The sequence below is a fragment of the Phyllostomus hastatus genome, unplaced genomic scaffold (assembly GCF_019186645.2).
Source record: "Phyllostomus hastatus isolate PE091 unplaced genomic scaffold, TTU_PhHast_1.1 phas_scaffold_501, whole genome shotgun sequence".
NCBI classification, from domain to species: Eukaryota; Metazoa; Chordata; class Mammalia; order Chiroptera; family Phyllostomidae; genus Phyllostomus; species Phyllostomus hastatus.
The window spans coordinates 64,577,533-64,594,110 of record NW_025334033.1 but is presented as its reverse complement, the minus strand read 5'-3'; the positions used below and the strand labels follow the sequence as shown (position 1 = coordinate 64,594,110).

Genomic DNA, 16,578 nt, shown 5'->3' with positions numbered 1-16,578 from the left:
TTTTAACATCTTTGAGAATACCCAAAGAGAAAGAAAGAGGGTTACTCTGTGAAAATTAACCTCTATTCTGTGTTCTCCTTTCCTTCCCAGAATCTCAATTTTGAAAGCAAAAAGTGCTTCCGAATGTAAAAAGTATGTAAAATGCTATGATGGTCTAACCACTATGCCGGACACCTGAAACTAATACAAAATAATATTGAAGGTAAACTGTAATTAAAAATAAATTTTTATTACATAAAATGCAGAAAAGGAACCATCTGGTTTGTAAGTAAAAAATCTTACTGTCAATAATCTTAGACACCAAATACCTATACCATCTTATTGTCTTGAACTTTCTAAATAAAGAAAAATAAATAAAGAAATATAAACATAATAAATAAAATAAAGAAATAAAATAAAGAAATATATTCTTTAATAAGAATATATAAATATATTCTTAATAAATAAATAAAATAAAGAAATATAAACATGATAGCTAGGGATGTATACACCAACAGTGAAAGTGATCATAACTTAGTCCAATGTATAGGACAATAGTTGTCAGTTCTGTATTTCCAGTAAACAAGAAATGAAAGCATTTGTTTGTTTGTTTGTTTGTTTGTTTGTTTAAGTAGAGGTAGGGAAAAAGAAGAAAGAAAACGCATTGGGTTCAGCCCAAGAGTTGAAGCTGGAAGTACTGAAGTCCAACCTCTGACCGATGACATACCCCACACCTGTGTCCCTTCCTTTCTCGGACGTCACGTGTGTGGGTGTGCACGCGTGTGTGCAGCAGGCTCTCGACCCTGCTCTGACTTGTTATCCGCAATGAAGTGCTTCAGAGGGAGACAGAGCTAACACATCTGGAAGTCGAAATACTGCCCACATCACCTCCGGTACAGCTCAGTCTAACATTCAAAAAGACGGTAAGTCTCTGCACTAAACACTCCCTTTCTTACCTTAATCTCAGAGACAACCCAGACTACTCTACGGACTCATAGTGGATGCCAGCACCCCCAAAAACCAAAGCGAGTTGTCACTAACAGAAGTGTCCCCGTGTTATGATAAGTAGCAGTACTAGGGAGAAGCAGTATAGCACAATCGTTGAAAGCGTGCATGGTGGATTAGGAGCACCAGTATCAAATCCTGGTTCTGGCACTCACTAGCTATTACCTCTGAGTAATTTAACCACCCTATACTTTAGTTTCACTATTTGTAAAACGGGTACAATAGTTGAGATGACACATGTAAAGTGCTTAGAACAGTGTTTGACACACATAATTACTATTCTTATACAATAATAGTATGACCACCAGTAGCAGCCGTGGATGTCTCCCTTTAAAATGGACTCGGCTCAATTGCACAACAATCTTCTCCAAAAGCCACTTGAACAAAACTACCTTAACACCAGTTTCACCATTAAAACACTATCCCCATGGTCATACTCTAATGACCCCTTGCTCAAGAAAAAGGAAGCTTCGTGTCTTGTAAACGTGACGCCAGCACCCTAAATTTCTGAACTTTCTGGCGCAATGACTCCGACCTCAGCAGTAAGCTTCCAAGTGCCAACGAGGACGTCAGTTCCTGTGCAGACAGAACCCAGAAAGTGCTCCCTACAGAAACGTGCCTCCAATTGGACAACTCTTGGAGTTTGCGATAAAGGAAAGTGTTTGCCTTTGAGGAAACTGACCTCAAAGACAAAAGGAGAATTCAAGAGAGCAGAATCGGATGCCTTGGAGTATGAACTTATCTGATTATTACTACGAAAACTGAGCTAATTATTGCACTGTAATTTGAAAAGAAGGGAAATACCCTCTAACAAGGTCCTAGACTTACTCTGCAAGTATGGAATCTGTGAACCTGACAAACAGAATCCCTTTCATACAGAACAGGGACACTAAGGGCTCTATGAAGAACAGACGTCCTACAGAGTAAGAACGAAGAGCGAGCAGGACTGCGGCAGACGAGTGCGGGACGTGAGCGCAGGGAGCTCCTGCCCGCGGAGGGTTCGGTCCGCACACGCGGAGCGTCTGACCGACCGCAGCGAGCCCCAGTGCAAATACGCCCTTCCGAACTGGTGTTCTTTCCCTTCCTAATTCCTATCCTACAAAACTGTTGTTGTTATGTAACTAAAAAAAAAAAAAAAAAGAACAGTAGCAAGTCAAGTTTATGTGTTTCCTGAATCAGATCTGGAGTGAGACAATCATGCTGATGGGAGAGGCTAAGGCTTAGAATTTAGTGGAAAGTGTTCTCTCACTCTTGGATGTTATTCCCCAAACAACTAACTAAGCTCGCCTTTGCTCGTTTTCCCTGATGAGAGCTGTAGGGCAGACAGGCCCCTCCTGTCTACGCCTTCTAGTGCAGGCAGACAACATTTGTTTTTGTTGTCTGGCCCTCCAGAGAATTTCCATATTAATTGTGCAGCATGTTGAACACTTGAAGTGTTGCACGGATTAAACATAATTCTTATTACCATATATTATACTTCAAGGAATGCAAAATACTACTGATAAACCTAAAAGGCTACATAATTCTGATTTTATTTAAGACTGGAAGTGCTTCCTGTCCTTAATTTTAGCGACATAGGTTCTCCTTTTAATCTCCCTCTGTGTTTCTGCCAGACATAAAACTTTTCAAGAGCTTCGCTGTATGAAGCTCTTGATGAGACATCCACCTGAGGACAGCAGGCAGTAGCCAGGCAGCCCAATCTTGTGTTCTACTTCGGCCCGTGATCTGCTATATACACCCCGAGAACCTGAGTCCAGACTCTTCTGGCAGAGCACTCGAGAACGGGAGGCCCTCCAAAACGTTCAGTGCAGTAAAAATTTAGATCCCAATCAACTCAACAGTCCTACCTAATAATTCTTTCAAAGTAGAGGATAGTTTAAAGCTTACCTTAACAAGGTCTGAGAAAAGTATTTCAGGGTGTTTGCAATATCTGTTCCTGAAGGTACAGGGTAAATGTTGTGGAGAACCCGGTTATGATATTCCTGTAAGTACCGGATCTTGGAAGCAACTAGATAGAAGCAAAAAGAACGAGAAGAAAAAGGAGAATCATCTTGTACTATGTAGTAAGTATACAGGTTTTTTTTTAATGATCTGATACAGGAATTTAATTGGTATTTAAGGAAAATATGTAAATTTTTACTGGAATTCCGTGACAGAAACAGTTACAAAAGAGCTTTAATATTTTATCATTGTATGCAGCACACAAGACTATTTTAGTTATCTGGTTTAATATCCTTTTCACAAATTACCAATTGCTCTTTTTAATCACTAAGAAAGGCAGTACACTGAATCCTTTTATAATCACCCGCAAGTTAGCTTATTTTTAGCAAAATAATAATAGATATAAATCTCTGCCGTGAGAGAATTATATATAATATTACTTAACTAAAACTGAAGGAGAAAACTCAAAGGTCTTTCCATAACACTCTCAAAACCCTAAGATAAAGGCAGTCATTGCGCAATGGCATCCGCTGAAACCAGGCTTTTAACTTAGTAAATGATCACAAAAGCGTGCTTAGCAAATGTGTCAACTGAGAGAATATTAAGAATAGATTGACTTAGTATTAAAAGAGAACACAGTGATTGGGCGGTAATAAAAAGATTAAAAAAATGAATGCGGCATTTTTCTTCCAAGACGTTTCAGAAATTAGGAGACTTCCTAAGCTTTCTGATCTGGGCTGCCCAGATCTTTTCCAAGTTCAGGAAGGACCAAATGGGCTTATTCGCCCTCCTAGACCTACCTGGAGTCACCAGCATCGTCCATATTCCTGACCTGACCCTTGACCTGGCTGCAGTGAATGGCCCAGTTCTAGTCACTCCTCTGTGCACATCCCAAGGGGCCATGACCGTCAACGCGTCTCAGGTCTCCTCTTGCACGGAGCTCCCAACACTGTCCACTCGTCCTTTCAACCTTTGAGGCTACCGAAGGAGCCTTTCTGGGGGAACGGCTCCCTGTTAGCAGTTAACAGAAGACACGTCAAGTCCTGGAGAAACGAGGCCGTGCTGCTCCCAACAGCCCGTGGAAGCAGGCTCCTGGACGCGCTCTAACTGAAACTCTGGCTTAAGCAACATAAAGAATGTCCGAGATGCTTTCGATAGTCAGGGACGTAGACTCACAGAACGATGGACTACCAGAACTGGGAGGGCCTTCAAGACCTTTTCCATTTCACTTTAAAGATGGGGAAAGGAGGCACATTGGGTCAGTGGAAGGGCTAGGTTAGCGCTTACAAGCCCTGAGGCCCATCCGGTCCTCTTCGCGCTGCGACACACTCTACAGTAAGACTCTGCCGCGTGGTCAAAATGCGGGAGTGGGTGTCCGTGGCATGACACCAAAGCAACTTTCCGCTGTTATTAGGTTGTTCACTGATTCTAAATCCCACATATACCATTTATCAGATGTCCTTTCTCTCTCTCTGACCACCTACACATTTCCACAGTATGATTAGTATTTTCCACAGAAATAAGTCTAGATTGCAGATAATAATATCTTGAGCGTGTATGGCACATCACCTCTGAAGAAGACAACAAGTTTATATCCACCGTCTCAATTAGCCTCATAAGGCTCTGCTTGTAAATAATTTTTTTTTTCCTGAGATAAGGTCAAAATAAGGGATACTTGAAAATGTTTCCATGACATACTCTACAAAAATCCATTTTCTTCTCAGCATTTTTGATCTTCCATTCGTCGTCCCCTTTTGTAAAACCACATCATAGGGAACGCCCCCATGCACGCACAGTTTCAGGCCCCAAATGTTTGAGATAACGTGCGAGGCCGGCATATGCCTTCGGCTCACCCAGCATCACAGTAATGTTCTGTTACTGTGACTCTTCTCAGCCTTTCCCATCCAGCGGGTTTCTCGTGAGTATTCCAGGAAAACCGTTCATCATGCCACCACCCAGGAAAGGGTGTTGATAGGTTGTGGACAATAAGCTCAGAGGAAGAGAAGAGCCGTAGATCTTCCAACTTGACGCTTGCTCATAATTCAAGAGCTGCAGCACTGTCCCTACACCCTGAGAGCGAGCAGTCAGAAATGTCGGTGACATAAATGAACGTTCCTCTCACAGTTCTGTGTGTTAAAATGCAGCCATGCCTATGCTCAGCGGGTGCCCAAACACGCAGAGGAGAGCCGAAACGAGAGTCATTTCCTTCTTTGAGATCTTTCAATATTTTACGAACGTCACATTGTATGGTTTTTGTTTACTTACCTGTTTATTTCCCCATACCAGGTTGTGAATTTATTGAAGGCAGAAACTACATCTTACTCGTATCTCTATCCCATGCCTGGCACTTAGTAGGCACTCAATACATTTGTGGGATAAGTGGACAAATGAATTATTGCTGTAATGACAATACGTATCACTGGAAGGTTTTTTGCATAATATACACCTCTGTCTCCCACACTACACCGTCCACTCTTTCTATTGCCAGTGCCAGACATCCAGTAGGCGCTCAGTAAATCACGGATGCGTGAAGATGGGGAAAAAGAAGAAAGAAGGGGGGTGAGAAAGAAGAACAAAGATAGTGGTGAGAATCATGAAAGACAGTTCGTAGAACCCGTTGGAAAAATGTTCGAGCTCATCTCTGCACTGGCGAACGCAACGAAATCATAGATTTATGTCACTTTCATGCAACTGTTTGAGAACAGCCAGAAAGGTCCCTGACGTATAGTGATATACAACCGTGCTGAGATTGCGACGAAACCTCAGTTCCATTTCAGCGTCGCACAGAAGAGAGGGTCACTTGGTCACTAAGCCCGTGTGAGCGCCGGCAGCCTCGTCACAGGGCAGAGCTTATTTTGACTCCAACCCTATACCTGGATATTGCTGCGGAAACTCAGACAACTGGGCTGCATGGATATAAACAAGATATCTCCAGCCTCAACTGACCTTGAGGTAGTCACCGTCTCATCCCTCTGCACACTCTTGGAAACTCCTTTTCCTTATACTTGAAGAAAACAGAAGCCATCTGGTGTGCATGGAATGCCCCCCACCCAAAATCCATGTATTGAAGTTCCAGTCTCAAAACGTGACTCTATTGGAGATGAGGCCTCTAAGGGGGGGAATAAGTTAAAACGAGGCCCTTAGGGAGGCTCTAACACAGTCTGACTGGTGTCCTTGTTTTTTCAAAGAAAGATATTTGGACACAGAGGAGATGCCAGGGAAGCACATGAAGAGAGAAAAGGCCGTGCACAAGCCAAGGAGACGGGCCTCAGGAGGGGCCAGACCTGCCAACACCTCGATCTTGGACTTCTGGCTTCCAGGACGGTGAGAAAATTAATTTCTGCTGTTTATGCCACCCGGTCAGGGGTGCTTTGTCATGGCAGCTCTAGCGAAGTGACAAGTACACCGCCACAGGAGAAATCCTAGCAAGACTGCAAGGAGCAGCTGAGAGTCTGAGCTCCGAGATCAAACAGCTCTGGATGAAGACTTTGGCTCTCTCTCCCCTTCGCCCCAGTTTCCTCATCTGTAAAATGAGGATAATCAAACCAACTTCATGGGGCTGTTACGAAGAAGAAATCACTTACTGCACCAATCACTCAGCACACTACCTAGTAGAGGCTCAACATCTATGAAATATCAAAAGCCGACCTGCACTGCCTTCCTGCCTTTTCCTATCGAACACCCATCAGGGGTCCCCCTACACATTTCCATAAGCATGCAAATCATACGTGTGAAAGGGAAACCAAAACCACCTCCTGTCTAACCTGACGTGCCCCTCCAGCCACTGGTCTCCCCGTCCAGAGCCAGGATGATAAGCATTAAGTACACCCTCTCCTCTCTCCATCACGTCCGACTCTGCCACGCACTCGGTCCAGTCCGGCTTCCTTCCACACCCACCACCGCGCTGAAGCCGCTCTTCCCGCCAGCGTCTAGAGCAGGGCTGTCAAACTCCTTCTCACCGGGGGCCACATCAGCCTCGCGGTTGCCTTCAAGGGGCCGAAGTCAATTTAGGACTGTATACCTGTCACTGCTCCTTAACTGTTAAGGGGTTGAAATTACATTTGGAGTAGGAGTTTCACAGCCCTGCTCTAGAGCCTCCTTGTTGCCGAACCCAACGGACCCTTCCCAGTCATCCTGGAAACTCTCTCCCGTTGGTGTCCCTAACGCCGCGTTCTCCTCATCTTCCCCCCACCTCCCTGGACGATCCCTCTCTAGTGCTTTGCCATTTCCCCCATTACTTGATACTTAAATGTTGGAATTCCTCAGGGTGCTGCCCTAGACTCCGCATTGGTCTCCATATCCTCCCCACAGTGGATCCCATTCACCCACAGGGTTCTCGCACCATCTTCGCCAGCTGCTCTTAAATGTGCATCTCCAGCCCTGGCTGGCTTAGCTCAGTGGATTGAGCACAGGCTGTGAACCAAAGCATTACAAGTTCGATTCCCAGTCAGGGCACATGCCTGGGTTACAGGCCATGACCCCCAGCAACCGCACATTGATGTTTCTCTCTCTCTCTCTTTCTCCCTCCCTTCCCTCTCTAAATATAAATAAATAAAATGTTAAAAAAAATTAGGCATTCCAAATTCTTTCATAGATATTACTCTTGAGAGTATCTATTAAAAAAAATGTGCATCTCCACCCCAGGTGTGCAGCTCCTCTGAGTAACAGGCCTCGTCCATTCGGTTCCTCCATTGGAAATCTCAGAGACATCACAAGGAAACACGTTCGACACTGAACTTTTACCCCTTCCCTCACCCCCCGAGAAACCTACTCCACCATCTACATAATTCTGCAGGTCACTCCGACAAGTGCTCTAAAAGTCATTCTCGACAGCACCTGGCCCTTCTCCCTCACCCCCTTCATCCAATCTGTCACTAAGTCCCGTCAGTGCTCCCAACAAAGCCTACCCCCAAACCATCTTCCAGGCTTCATCTCCACGGACGTCACTGGGCATCGCCGTCTCCTGATGGACTGTCAGAGCCTCTGAGTCATCTTCCTGGTTCTCTCTTGCCTCCCTCCAGTCCTTTCCGCTCAGAAGAACCAAATGGCTCTTTTAAAAATATAAACACTTTCACCCTGCCTGGGGGAGCTCAGTGGGTTGAGCATTGTCCCCCAAAGCAAAAGGTCACCAGTTCAATTCACGGTAAAGGCACATGCCTGGGCTCAGGGCACATGAGAGAGGCAACCAATCGATGTTTCTATTACACATCGATGTTTCCCTCCTTCTCTTTCTCCCTCCCTTCCCCTCTCTATAAAAAGAAATAAATACCCCTGGCTGGCGTAGCTCAGTGGATTGATCTCGGGCTGCGAACCAAAGGGTTGCAGGTTCGATTCCCAGTCAGGGTACATGCCTGGGTTGCAGGCCATGACCCCCAGCAACCGCACATTGATGTTTCTCTCTCTCTCTCTTTCTCCCTCCCTTCCCTCTCTGAAAATAAATAAATAAAATCTTTAAAAAAAAAAAGAAAGAAAATCATATATATATAGATATACACACACACACAAAAATATATTTTCATGTAAATCCGTCAGTGGTTGCCCATTGCCCTCGATAAAATCCAAAATCCGTAACATAGTCCCTCCCTGCCTTCCAACCTCATGTCCTACCACTAGAGCCAGACTCACTGGCTCTTGCCCCAGTTTTTTAAACACACAAAAAGACTGTTGTTGTTGTTGTTGTTTTGCCTGAAAACCTCTCTATGTACTTGCCCCTCTTCCTGGAATGCTCCTCCCGTCGCACCGTATCTGGGTAACTCCTACTCACCCTTCAAGGCTGACTGCAAATGTCACCTCCCCACAGAGGCCTTTGCCGACTTCCCTGTCTAACTCGGTGCCCTGACCTCCACCCACACTTTTCTGTTTTTAAATATCCTATTCTATTTTGTTCACAGGAGCTGGCACAGGTTTTAAGCATATACTTCTTCGGGTGACTGTGGACTCTCTCCCGCAAATGGACAGCAGTCCCCAGAGGCTAAGTCTTGTTCATCCTTCCATCAGCCCCGCGACCAGCGGGCGCGGGGTTTCCTGGGTCCTAGCAAGGATGCAGGAGAAGAAGGAGAAACGGGAAGAGTGGGTTCAGGCCGTGGCTAAACTTCGTTTCTTCATGAAAACAGCCAAGAAAACCAGCTGTTAAAGCCGTGATGAAAATGAGGAAAACACGAAAGGGGGAGCGAGAGAAAGGGCCAGTTTTTACCCAGGCACACACGAGTCTGACCTCTACGCGCTGCTACTTCGCTACGCATCCTGTCTCCACCGTGTCCTCAGAGCTTTGCTCCATTTTGAAAGAAAAGGCCAGAAAATTCAGTCATTCATTTGAGCCACATATAAAAGTACTTTAACAAAGTTGGAATCATAGAATGCAGAAATTTTAAATGGTTTTTTCTTTCCATCTTGAGCATTTTCCTATGCCACTAAATATTTTTCAGAGCAAGATCATTCCTAATTTTTAATATTGAATTATTTATGTTCATGACCACAAAAGTAAAAAATTCACGTAAGCACAAAGAAAAATAAAAACCTAAAGGCCCACTCACTCTTCAGAGACAACCACATTGGTGTATTAGCCTTCTAGAAAACTTCCTCTGCACAAATATATATATTTATAAAAGTGGGATTTCACTGTATGTAATATTAGAATCTGCTTTCCTCACTTTCTGTATCAGAAATACGCTTGCGCATCATCATTGTAATGGTTTTATAATTTTCCTTTATGTGCATGAATCGTAATTTATTTCATCAATCACCTATCTGTGAAATCTGGGGTTATTTTTGACTATTCGAATCAATGTGGCAAAGAATATCCTTTTAAATACGTGCACGTATCTTTAGTGATCTCCTTAGGGTAAAATTTTAATTGTGGAATTGCTGAGTCAAACGGGAAATACTCATTTAAAGCTTTTGGTAAGAACTGAGACATTTCCCTTCAGAAAGACAGTATCCCTTTCCATACTACTAATAATACTCCGGGTTCTCTTCAGAGCGTCTAAATCTTTCGTCTTTAAATACGCCTAATATGTAGGAATAATAATGTTTACTGAATGTCCACTATTTATCGGGTGCTCTATAGACATTATTTTTAATCCCCACAATAATTTTTCAAAGTAGGTATTCTAATTTCCACTTAAAGGTGAATAAACCCAAACCCAAAAAGCGTACGTGACTCACCCAAGGACACAAGCTAGTAAGTGGCAGCACTGACTGTCTGGCTCTGTGACAGGCTTCTCCGCCAGGCTGGGCTGCTCTTGCATTGTCTTTATTAGCTTGAAAGTATTTAATTGTATGATAGAACATGCAATATGAATTCTTCCCTTATTCTGTTATTTGACATTTAGGTTGTTTCCAATACTTCGTTAAGTAACACTGTGGTAAACAGATGAAATATTAGACCAAATCTGTTTATTTCTTTAGAAAACACAAAATAAAACTTGTTTGCCTCACTAGTCCCACACTTTTTTCCTTGAAAAGTCAGCTCCCTTCAATCCCCGAAGGCCCATCTTAAGAATCACGCCACCCGTGAAGCCCCCAATTGACCCCAGTCACCACCACCGTCGCCCTCCTTCTGACTACTTGTCCTCTGCCTCAAAACTGTTACCGCATCATTACATAAACTCATCACCGACAATCAGCCATTCTGTACGGCTCCAGGTGGGTCTCGTGTCCGCAAATCTAGTGTCCCTAACGACTCTGCAAAACCTCTGAGGACAGAACTGCCTTGTGTAACATTTGTCCTTCCCTTAGAACTCGTCACAATGCTAGGTGCAACCCAGACGCCCACCTTTACACAATGGTCGAAATGAATTGAAAATGTAAATGTCAGCTATCCTGTATCCCTATCATTGTTCTCTAAATAAAGTATTTAAAATTCTAATATAATTTACCCAAATAAGTAATTTCCAAATAAGACTCATTTCACACGTAAACAACAAAGAACTCTTTCATGACTTGCTTTTCTCTCATTCCAACAGAGCTCCAAATAATCATTTCACTTGATATGTATTCCAAAGGTTTGTGCAGCTTTTTCATTATCATTCGTAGTATTTACTCAGCTTCTTTCCTTCAGATAGACCACTCGTTTTACTTCTCATGTCCTGGGCCCTCACCACGCTGGGAAAATGTCCTGGAGTTATCACAGCGTCCCGCAGAGCACGCTGGGGTGCGGCCTGAGCTCCCACCTGCAGCCATGTGTGACCTCGAGCAAGTCTTTTAATATCTCTGCACTTCAGGGGTCGATGTTTGTTTGCCTTGTTCTCGTTGTTGCCAAATGAGAAATTAAAATGACACTTCCCCCACACTCTTTTTGCAAACGTTGGTTACTAGGGGCATACGCTCTAATTTCATCTTATTTTTTAGATGTCATAAAGCCCACGGCTTTATGGATTTGCTGTCATTGCCCCTTTTTAAACCATCCATCTCTCTTCAGTCTAACCTTCCACTGAGAAGGGACAGAATAAGTAAAGAGTGGTTCATACATTTGGATGGCTGTAAATATTCACCACAATGGTTAAAGTAAAAATGACGCATGGCACCTTTTTCGTTTCTTCTCTTAATTAGAGGATCAATAAGGAATTAGACATCCTTCTTAATAGCCGGGCATAACTGTCTTAATTCACTATTTTTGTGTCTCTCAAAGTGTCTCTTACGTCCAGTAGATCCTACGTCTTGGTCCGGTTGGTTCTGTCTAGAAATCATATCTCAGATCTACTCTCTCCTTCATCTAGACCTTAAGTCAAGCCTCCACAATCTTTTTCCTGGATTATCGCTGTCCTATCGGGACTGATTCCCTTCTGACCCTTTTGTAACATGACATCCAAAGTGATCTTTCTAAAATACAAATCTTCCTCACGTCCTGCTGGTTGAAATCCAAATAATTAACTCAGCTCACCCAGTCCAGCATGAACGGATCCCTGCTCACCTGCCAACCTTCATCGCCCGTCTTATCCATACGCACCCCACTTCAACGGGACTGACCTGCAGAACCCTCACCTTACGACACTCATACCGTGGCTGTGCACACGCCATCCTCCCTACGAGAACGCGATCTGTACCCCTTTGCCTGGCCACCTCCTAAGAATCCTTCAAAGCCCAGCTGTAACCACTTCTGCTACAGACAACTAACGCTTCCTACCACAAACTGCATTAGATGCATCTCCTTGGCACTTTCATAGCGCACAGGGCTTCCCTCTACCGTGGCACTTATCACTGTATGTTACAATGATTAACTCAGTCACTGTCTCTTCAACTGGGCTATCGGATCCTTGAGATCACAAACTGTCTCTTGTTTTTGTGTATCCAGCATTTAATGAGTGCCTTATCATAAATAAATGTTTGGTGAATGAATGAATGAATGAATATACATGTCACATGATTCATGGTACAACAAAGCAGTTTAGGATTTACATTCCTTTCATGAATTAGTTTTGGATCTTGGATATAACACTAAAGTTCCCTGTATCTCCTTTTTCTATCACTTATAGGAAAAACAACTGGTATCGCAACAACTAACGTATCTCTTTCTTCCAAAGTCCCCGGTTCCACTACTCACCATTTTGGGGTGTGGGGTCGGTCTGGCTGAAAGGCAGCTGAGGGGCTGAGGGTGGGCTGCGTCCACAAGGATGCAGAGAGAACAAGGAAGACCTATTCCAACAGTCAGAGGGGCAGCCGGAAAGCCCCCCTCTGAGCGACTGACTGCACGAGGAACCGGGCATGGCCTTGTAGTCAGAGGGTGCTATGCACCCCAGTCGTCCCCGACCAGCTTGGAGAACAGTCAGAGCAAAGGAATATGAACAGCCCTCAGTCTCTGAGTCGATCTCAACTGAGGATTAGAGCTATGTCCCTCTAGGTGAAGAAGGAAAGTGAAACAGCATTCAGAAACGCACGTCCCTAGGAAGGACATTTTGGGAAACAATTTTAGGAGAAGCCGAAAATATACAGGTCATAGCACAGTTAAAACTGGCCCTGTTCTACTCAGAACAAGTTAGGCTGTGCCTTCCTCTGTTGGATGAGAACCGCAGAAAAGAACCCCCGTGGGCAGAAGGTGCCCAGACTAACTTGAGGACAAGTTTGAGGGCACGTCTCGAACCCCTAGTACACTTACAGAGCTCAAGCGGAGGGAGCTGTGGTTGGAGGATGTTACAGAAAGAGACCAGAATTCGGAGTCCTGTCTAATACCCACTAAGCCTAATACTATCCTTTCAGCCCGATGCTTTTTTTTTAAAGATTTAATTTATTTATTTTTAGAGAGGGAAGGGTTAGGGTTAGAGAGGGAAGGGAGGGAGAAAGAGAGAGAGAAAGAAACATCAATGTGCAGTTGCTGGGGGCCGTGGCCTGCATGCAACCCAGGCATGTGCCCTGACTGGGAATCGAACCTGCAACACTTTGGTTCACAGCCCGCGCTCAGTCCACTGAGCTACGCCAGCCAGGCTACCCAATGCTTTTTTAAAAGTACTCATTAGTATAATTATGTCTTCTCTGTTTATCCTTTATTTTCACATGGAGTTTTTCTGGGAAAAGGAGTTTGGCTTTTTTTTACTTATTAACTTCTCACTATAATAATTTTAAACACATACAAGTAGAGAGAAAAGCAAAAGGAAGCCCATGTACCCGACACTCAACTTTACTGGTCTCCGTCGATTCCTGTCCACAATATTTTTTTGCTTGAGTATTCACAGCAAATGCTGTTAATCAGATCATTCCACTTATAAATATTTTAGTTAAATCTCTGACTAATAAAGACATTTATAACCTAATTGCAACAGGGCCACACACCCAATAACATTAACAAATAAATACCTTTATATCTGGAGCCAAACAAGATTTTCCAGGGGCATTTCACCAATTCCGTGTGCACCCCTCCCTTCCCTTCCTCATTCCCGTCCGCTGTCACAGCCACAACTTGCACTTCCGCAAGGACACAGGCAACGTGGGCCTGCAGCGTCTTCTGTTTCTTGTCCACCTCCACGTTCCTGATTCTCCTAAACTCTCCTCGTGTATCTCATCATACATCTGTAATTTTCTATGGTTACCACAAGAGTCTTCTCACCTTCTTCCTCCCCAGCCCCAACAACCAGAGCTTTTCACACACATATACACAAATATATTCCAGTTTACAGATGGAAAGGTGGAGGAACCAAGAGTTCAAAGCATATGGAAGAAGAGACTGGCGTTGTTTGAATTCAGGCTCTTCTACATACGAGCTATGACACCTTGAGCAATAAACTTCTCTGAGCCTCGGCTTCCTAACCTATAAAACGGGGGCTTTAAAATGTTACATGTATAAGCGACTCAGCACGATGACTGGCACATGGTAGATAATCATTGCTACTGTAATTAGCAGTTACATGTGAGATCCTACTCTTTTCCCTTTCCCAGCCCAGCACTCTGTCCCTGAACATGCAATAACCTGTGGAGTAAGAAAAACACAGCAAGGATCTGGCATCAAGCAAACCAATAATAATCCCTTACACACGCACAATCTACTGGTGCATTCGGTACTGAAATCCTGTTCTATTTTAAAGAATACAAAAGTAAGTACAGCTAATAATAACGATACTCAGAACTGGAGATGAAGGGAGAACAATGAACACCACCACGCATTGTTTGGGAGCTCTGGCGAGGAACCAGCGTTCTTAGGGAATCCTTGACCAAAGAGCAGTCCCCTTCTTTGAGGATGGTCATCCTCTAACTGAAAGCAAAACCTCATAAAGATCCAAATGAAGGGTGAGGGAAAAGGATGCACACCTCTGGGGAGCCAAACCAGTTGAATCTCCCCTCGAAAGCAAAAAAAGTCAGATATCACAAATTTCATTGTTAATTCTTCTAAATACTCAGATACTTACGTGTATATTCTTTAGTTGGTTTTAGTTCCAGATGGCAAACTTTACCTGGCACTTTCAGCAGATAGGAGAGGCCAGCAAAAAAATTCCCCTTCTTCAACAAGTGACTCCATCGTTGCCATCATCATCATCATCATCATCATCACCATCATCATCATCAATTACATTTGTCTACCCTTTACATTTTTCAAAGCACTTCCATATACATCATTCAGTTACATTCTTTTAAGTTTTATTTATTTATTTTTAGAGAGGGGAAGGGGAGGAGAAAGGGAGAGAAACATCGATTTGTGAGAGAAACCTTGATCAGTTGCCCCTCACACGACCCCAGCTGGGGACCTGGCCTGCAACCCAGACATGTGCCCTGACGGGGAATTGAACCAGTGACCTTTTGGTTGGCAGGCCAGGCACTCAGTCCACCAAGCCACACCAGCTAGGGCTCAATTACATTTTTGGGTAGTGAACTTGTGAAAAACGTGTCAGGAGTTAAAGGAATTTTACACGTAGAGCAAAAGTTAAGCAACAAAGGTGAAGGGAAATATATCAGTGATCTCATTTGTTTATCAGACGTTGATTGACACTCACTAATGCACTAGGCACTTTGAGATACGAATAAAATCAGTAACAAAAAGACATAATCCTTATTCTCTGGGTCCCAATAACAGTAATAATTCTAAATTCTGAGAGTTTATGTTGTGCCAGTAAACATAAAAATAATATTATATTAATAATAATATTGTATTATTAGTACTAATCCTGTTACCAATGAGAAAACCAAGGTTTAGAGAGGTTAAGTAACTTGCCCAAGGTCACACAAGAGGTAAATAATAGAGCCACTTTCTGACATGTCACCTATAAAGAGAAACAATTGAACTAGTTGTAACCCACCGCACACTTTTATCACATTGAAAAACACAAAGGTACCTAAAATCATCCATTGTTTTCATGCATGAATAGTGATACCTAATCACTCGCCAAATGGAGAAAGCTTTAACATGGAAACACTTCATTTGCCAGAGATGGAGCACTTGCAATAATGAAAGGGGAAAACAATTTATTTAAGTCAAAAGAGAAGATTGCTGTTCCTGTTTCTATTGCATTATTGGTCAAGGGAGCATGTCCTGGGAACTGTGAAAGTCAGGTTCGTTTCATGGCGTGATGGAGAAAGTGATAAAGCGGTGAATTTCCTTCATGAGAGCTTGTTGGATATTAGTAATAATTTCAAATGGAATATGGAACTGTATTTTACTTTCATGCAATCAGGTTACGTTACATAAGTTTGTTTTTTTAATTATACTGGACAGCTTCCTCACATCAAGATTTTGAAACTGAGGAGTTTAAGGGGCCAAATTCTCAGTACCTCCCATCCCATCCAAAGAGTAACTTGCAAGTTTGTGCCTTCTTCCTGATGTGACAAGAAGAAAGTATCTGAAACTGCAAGAACGGGGTGGGGGTTGGGGGGAGTAAGGAAACAAGAGTACTACTGATTTGTTCAAGGACTTACAAATCAAGACACATGGATTTAACAGATGAAAACGAGAGGATATTTTAATCTCTCATTGCTGAACTGTACTAAGCTCTCCAGAATCATAGATTTTTGAGGAACTAAAGAGCTATTTGGTAGAAATTAAATAATTTCACAGATACACAGAAGTTGATGGCTCTGAATCATTCTTGAAGTTTTCATATCTAACTGCAAAACACAAGATATATGGGAATTATCAACCATCTGCCCAATCAGTGCGGCTCCATTTCAAAAGAAAATGATTGCACAGAAAATAAATTCTCCTCCCCAAGAAGATGCAGATATCCCAGGACTGCC

At 43.2% G+C, this 16,578-nt stretch overlaps 1 protein-coding gene across 1 annotated transcript in view; it reads right to left on the bottom strand.

Annotated features, from left to right (window-relative positions):
- The window catches only part of UNC79 (unc-79 homolog, NALCN channel complex subunit), a 205,465-nt gene that overhangs the window by 166,939 nt on the left and 21,948 nt on the right, over positions 1–16,578 (bottom strand). The window contains exon 2 of the mRNA XM_045823781.1: positions 2,872–2,992. Within this exon, the coding sequence (XP_045679737.1) occupies positions 2,872–2,992 (121 nt within the window). The remainder of the gene's footprint in view (positions 1–2,871; positions 2,993–16,578) is intronic.